Here is a 4,925-nt window from a genome sequence, read left to right on the forward strand (position 1 = left end):
GTTGAATTTTTGTCCTGTAGGATAGATAATTGGTGGTGATAGTAATACAGCAATGTGAGTATAATTAATCCCACTGAACTGTACTCTCCAACATAGCTATAAAGGTAAGTTTTGCTATATGTAGTTTACCCTAATGTAAAAAGATGCTTCATCTTAGCAAATTGGCATCAAATAAAGAACAGACATTATTCAGGACACAGGCTGTGAATATATGCAGTTTTTATTGTTATATATCCTCCTATTGTCCCAGTTTCTATACTTTCCCAACAGGACAGAACATGACTCAAGCTGCCAACCACAACCATGTTCAACTATTACCCGATCTAAGATAGCCACAGAGATTTAAGGGTATACTGACTCCACTTGGAAGAAAGTTTGCAATCTAGTTGGGCAGAAAAGGCAGTAACTTAGAAGAGAAGTTAAATAATTCGAGAGTGTTGAAAAGCACTTGCTAAATGAATGAATGACATTAGGGGTAGTGAATTCTAAGAAGTCTGAAGAGGCTCTATGGGTAGAAACAGACCACCACAACAAAAGGATTCAAGGAGGAGTTATTGAAAGGCAGGTACAATTTTGGATCCTGGGAAACAGATGAGAAATGGTTCAGGCTGAGGACACCTCTGCAGAGGCAAGAGCATCTGGGGACTGTCGGGAGGAACACCCAAGGAATGTACTTGTGGCCAAGCTGGTCTAGTTATTAAAGCTGTGTGCAGAGGAGGAATGAGACATAAGGCTGGAATGATGTCAGAGACTCAGGTGCAGAACCTGAGATGACATGCAAGGAATTTGGATAACAACTTTGAAGCAGGGAGAATCACAATGTCTGTGGAAATAATGAACCATATAAGAATGGGAAACACTCTAAAGAACCTAATACATTTAGGCTATACTTTTGTTTAAAAGTAGGCTCCCTTTGCTCCACCATAAGCCCCACAGTTCATGCCACCACAGGTATTTCCTTGGTCTCCACAACCACTTAGACCGTGTGATCCTGAAAAGACATCACCAGATTCACAGCTGCCATTACTCTCTTGCCTTTGGGTGAAGTTATATGAGCCACAGCGCGGGCCTTCGGTATCCAGGCGACATGGGTTAGATTCATGACAGCCTAGTTCTTGGCGGTAAGGTACTGGATTGGGACCTGAGCAGGGACTGGGACAACGAACGGGTTGCCCACAAGGCTCTGGACTGGAACAGGGCGCTGGACGTGGCATTGGCTCTGGATGAGGAAGAGGACAAGGCTGTGGACGTGGACCTGGATTCTCACAGTGAACTGGGCGCGGACGTGGCACTGGGCGTGGTGCTGGATGTGGCACTGGTTGAGGAGCTGAGCATGGTTCTGGATACAGACAGGGTTCTGAAAATCGCCTTAATGGAGGACATGGGCGAGGTTCTGGACTTGGGCATGGCTGTGGACAAGGACGTGGGCGGGGTTCTGGACTTGGGCAAGGCTGTGGACGAGGATACGGACGGGGTTCTGGGCTTGGGCATGGCTGTGGACGTGGATATGGACGTGGTGCAGGAACTGGGCACCTCTGCCGTGATGATTCTGGAGACCGGTCAAGATGCTGTGGCCTACAAGACCTTGGGAATGGGTGTGGGTCTGCACGTGGCCTCAGGTCTGGGCAGGAGACACCCCAAGAGGGTTGCCGGGGACAGCTCTGGGATCTTCCTCTGAAGGGAGGAATCTGGACAGGACACCTCTGCGGGGGAACTTGCCTTGGGCAGCAAGGGGAGGAAATCTCTACCCTGCATTTGGGTCCACATCTTTGAGAACAGCCTGAAGGGCGGCCCCGAGGTGGACAGTGGCTACCATAGATGGGCTCTGAGCGGCGGGGTGGAGTGCAATAGTTGTAGGAGCCTGAAGAGCATCTGGATGGCAGGCAGCTGCTATAACAGGGTTCAGAATGTCTTGGTGGAGAGCAGCTGCGATAAGAAGGCTGGAGCCGACGAGGAGGGAGGCATCGGCTGGTACTCTGAGACCGGCGCTGTGAAGTGTAGCTTCCATAGGTGCCCTGGGACTGGCATCGGGGTGCACAGGTGCTAAAGGTAGCCCCGGACCGACGCTGGGAGGAGCAGTTGCTGTAGGATGCTCGAGACTGGAGTTGGGAGGTGCAGTTGCCATAGGAAGCCTGTGACTGGCGCTGGGGGCCACAGTTGGTGTAGGAAGGCCCGGACTGAAATTGAGGCTCACAGTAACTGTAGGAAGCCTGAGATTGATTCTGTGGACCACAGCTGCTGTAAGAACGCCGTGACTGTGATTGAGGAGTGCAGCTACCGTAGGAGCCCTGATACTGGTACTGAGTGGAGAAGCCTCCCTGGCCCTGGCCCTGGCCCTGGCCCACTGCGGGACATTCTACATAAGTGTAGCCAGGCTGAAGGGCTGGAGCAGGCATGTAGGTTGAAACCGGATATTCCACATAACGAGTCTCTGTATAGTACACTGGAGGACACTCTACATAATAGGTCTGAGGAGGTTGTGGGATTTGCACGTAGGAAACCTGAGATTGACATGGAGCCTGGCATTGAACACAGGAAACCTGAGTCTGGCAGGGAGCCTGGCACTTTATCTCAGTGGTCTTAGGCTGGTATTTCACCTGGGTAGTCTTTGACTGGCACGGGGCCTGGCATTTGCCTTTGGTGGTCTTACATGGAGCCTGGCCCTTCACTTCAGTGGTACTGGACTGGCATGCAGTCTGAGAAACTTGAACTGGGCATGGTGCAGCACATTCCAGAACTTTCATCTCACATGGAGCTTCCACCAGCACCTGGTTGTTGGCGTAAGAAAACTGTGAGGGGCCAAAGGAGGAACCCTTGACACAGCACTGGGGTATCGGCACACAACACTGAATCGGTTGCTGGTCACACATGGTCCTGGTGCAGGTGAGTAAGCAAGACCTGAGGGTAGAGAAACCAGGGTCAGGAGGCTAAGAGATGGTAGTCAGGAGCTGGGATCTAGAACAAGAAACCTGGCATATTCTCTGGTTTTTCTTTATATGCTTTCAACCAAGAATCTTTACTGACTTAGCTGAGCCCATACTAGTCACTATTGCTCATGAGACCTGCCCTGGTTGTGCCAAAATTCAGTTCTGCATAGCTGGGTATAAAGTTAGGCATACCAATGTCTGCCACCAGAGAGCAGTGATGACAAGCAGATTCAAAGTCAAGTAGCAGAAAACAGCCCTACAGGAAAAACAAGTAACAGCTTGTTTCTGTTTGTGCATAGCCCAAACTGAGACTTCCATGCACACAGGAACATATACACAAGCCACATGTGCAAATGAGCTCGAGGCAGGGCTGGGGGAGCACTGGCATTATCTATGTTCACATTACACCAGAGTCCACTGAATTAGCAACAGATCCAGGCAAATGCTGGACCTGTCAGACCCAGTGTTCAATATCTGCTGCTTTGCATTCAGTCTTTTAAAGTAAATTTTAAATAGATCCTCACAGAAATATGAAAATATATATACTTTGTATGCAAAACACACCAGCCTTAAGATTAATGGCCACTTGTCCAGGAAGGTTGCTGTTATTAATGACCTGGAGGATGACAATCAACGGCTTCAGAAATGTTTTCTCCTAAGACTCTCTGAGATGCAGAATGGAGTTAATTAAACTGAGATAAGCCAGAGACTATCATATTCCTCATCACATTCAAGAGTTTACAGTCAAGTAAGACAAGTCAGAAACCCTTATGGATTTACATTGTGTGTTCATCACAATATACCCTAAGGCATTCAGGTATATGCTCCTATACTACCCTTAGCTAGCAAGAAAATACAGTAACTCCCATCTGCTTTTCCCAGAGCCACCTGTCTGTTCAGGTAGACTAATGACTGTCAAAGCACAAGGTTAAATTGACAATTGAATCATAACAACAAAGCACCTCTCACAAGCTTCCAAAATACCCAAAATTCTCCCCCTGGAAAACAGAGCTAGACATTTCCCATTTGTAGCAAGCGTCTGTGTTCACTAAAGAGGGTGATCCATCCTCCTGTGCCTCTATGCACAGAACATAAATAACTACTGTACCCATCCTTCTGTGCCTCTAACCACTCAAAATAAATAAATATTGTATCTTCTCCAGGGACAACAAGTTCCTAACAGAAAGAAATGATACCTGGAGAAAAGACCAGGAATGCCAAAGATAAATACACCAACTTTAAAGCCCCATCTCTTCCCATAAATTCTACACATTTTATAATCCTTGGTCAGTGTTCCACCTCAGACTGATGTCCCTCTGCCCTAGCTTCTGCCTTAATCATTCCTCAGTCTTTACAGTCTGGGGACCCCTTGAATATCCATCACCCATGATCCCAGGACCCAGCTTCCAGACTCACCCTCCTCAGCAGGCACAAAGTCATTCAGGCTAAGGCATCTGGACAGAAGGCTGTGTTTATATAAAGAGTTGTGGGTCTGGCTCACACTATGAGACAACTGGTTGGCATCTGCCCAAGGTAACATTCCACCACGTAATTTCCTCCCTGTGTGCTGTCCATCTAGTCACCTACAGAGTTGGGAGTGTCTGTCCCTGGTGCCAGAGTTTCCAGGCTATAGAGAAGCAGATTATTTTTTCTCATTTTTCATCCTATCAGGTTCCTTTCCATCCCAGCAGGACTCAATGGTGAAGGTGGTGAAGAGGCACTGAGGTATCATCTTTCCTAGAAAATTACTCCATGTTCTATCTTCTCCTTGCCTCAGATTCTCACAAGATAGAAGTAATGAAGGAAGCATTCCTTGACGTAAAGCAATCAAGCCTAAAGTCTAAAATCAAGTCAACTTCAGAATGAGGAAAATGTGAAGTCAGAGCTGCATGTAGTGTCTCGTGCTGATGACTTACAGCTTGGAGACCTTTATAGCTAAACTAGAAGTTAATTTGCTCTTCTCCAAAATGGATGAATCTTTTTAAAATTATCTTGGCA

The 4,925-nt window shown here is 47.5% G+C and overlaps 1 protein-coding gene across 1 annotated transcript; it reads right to left on the reverse strand.

Annotated features, from left to right (window-relative positions):
- Positions 1-202: 202 nt before the first annotated feature.
- On the reverse strand, positions 203-4,376 carry Kprp (keratinocyte expressed, proline-rich). The gene is made up of 2 exons (NM_028629.1): positions 4,344-4,376; positions 203-2,898 (listed from the first exon to the last, which is right to left on the reverse strand). The coding sequence occupies exon 2, from the start codon at positions 2,868-2,870 to the stop codon at positions 897-899; it is 1,974 nt and encodes a 657-aa protein (NP_082905.1). The 5' UTR covers positions 2,871-2,898; positions 4,344-4,376; the 3' UTR covers positions 203-896.
- Between the last annotated feature and the right edge of the window lie 549 nt (positions 4,377-4,925).

This window comes from Mus musculus, chromosome 3 (genome assembly GCF_000001635.26).
Source record: "Mus musculus strain C57BL/6J chromosome 3, GRCm38.p6 C57BL/6J".
NCBI classification, from domain to species: Eukaryota; Metazoa; Chordata; class Mammalia; order Rodentia; family Muridae; genus Mus; species Mus musculus.

Bases quoted from the DNA above. Each gene is read 5' to 3' on its own strand.
- Kprp (NM_028629.1), bottom strand. From the start codon at position 2,870: ATGTGTGACCAGCAACCGATTCAGTGTTGTGTGCCGATACCCCAGTGC.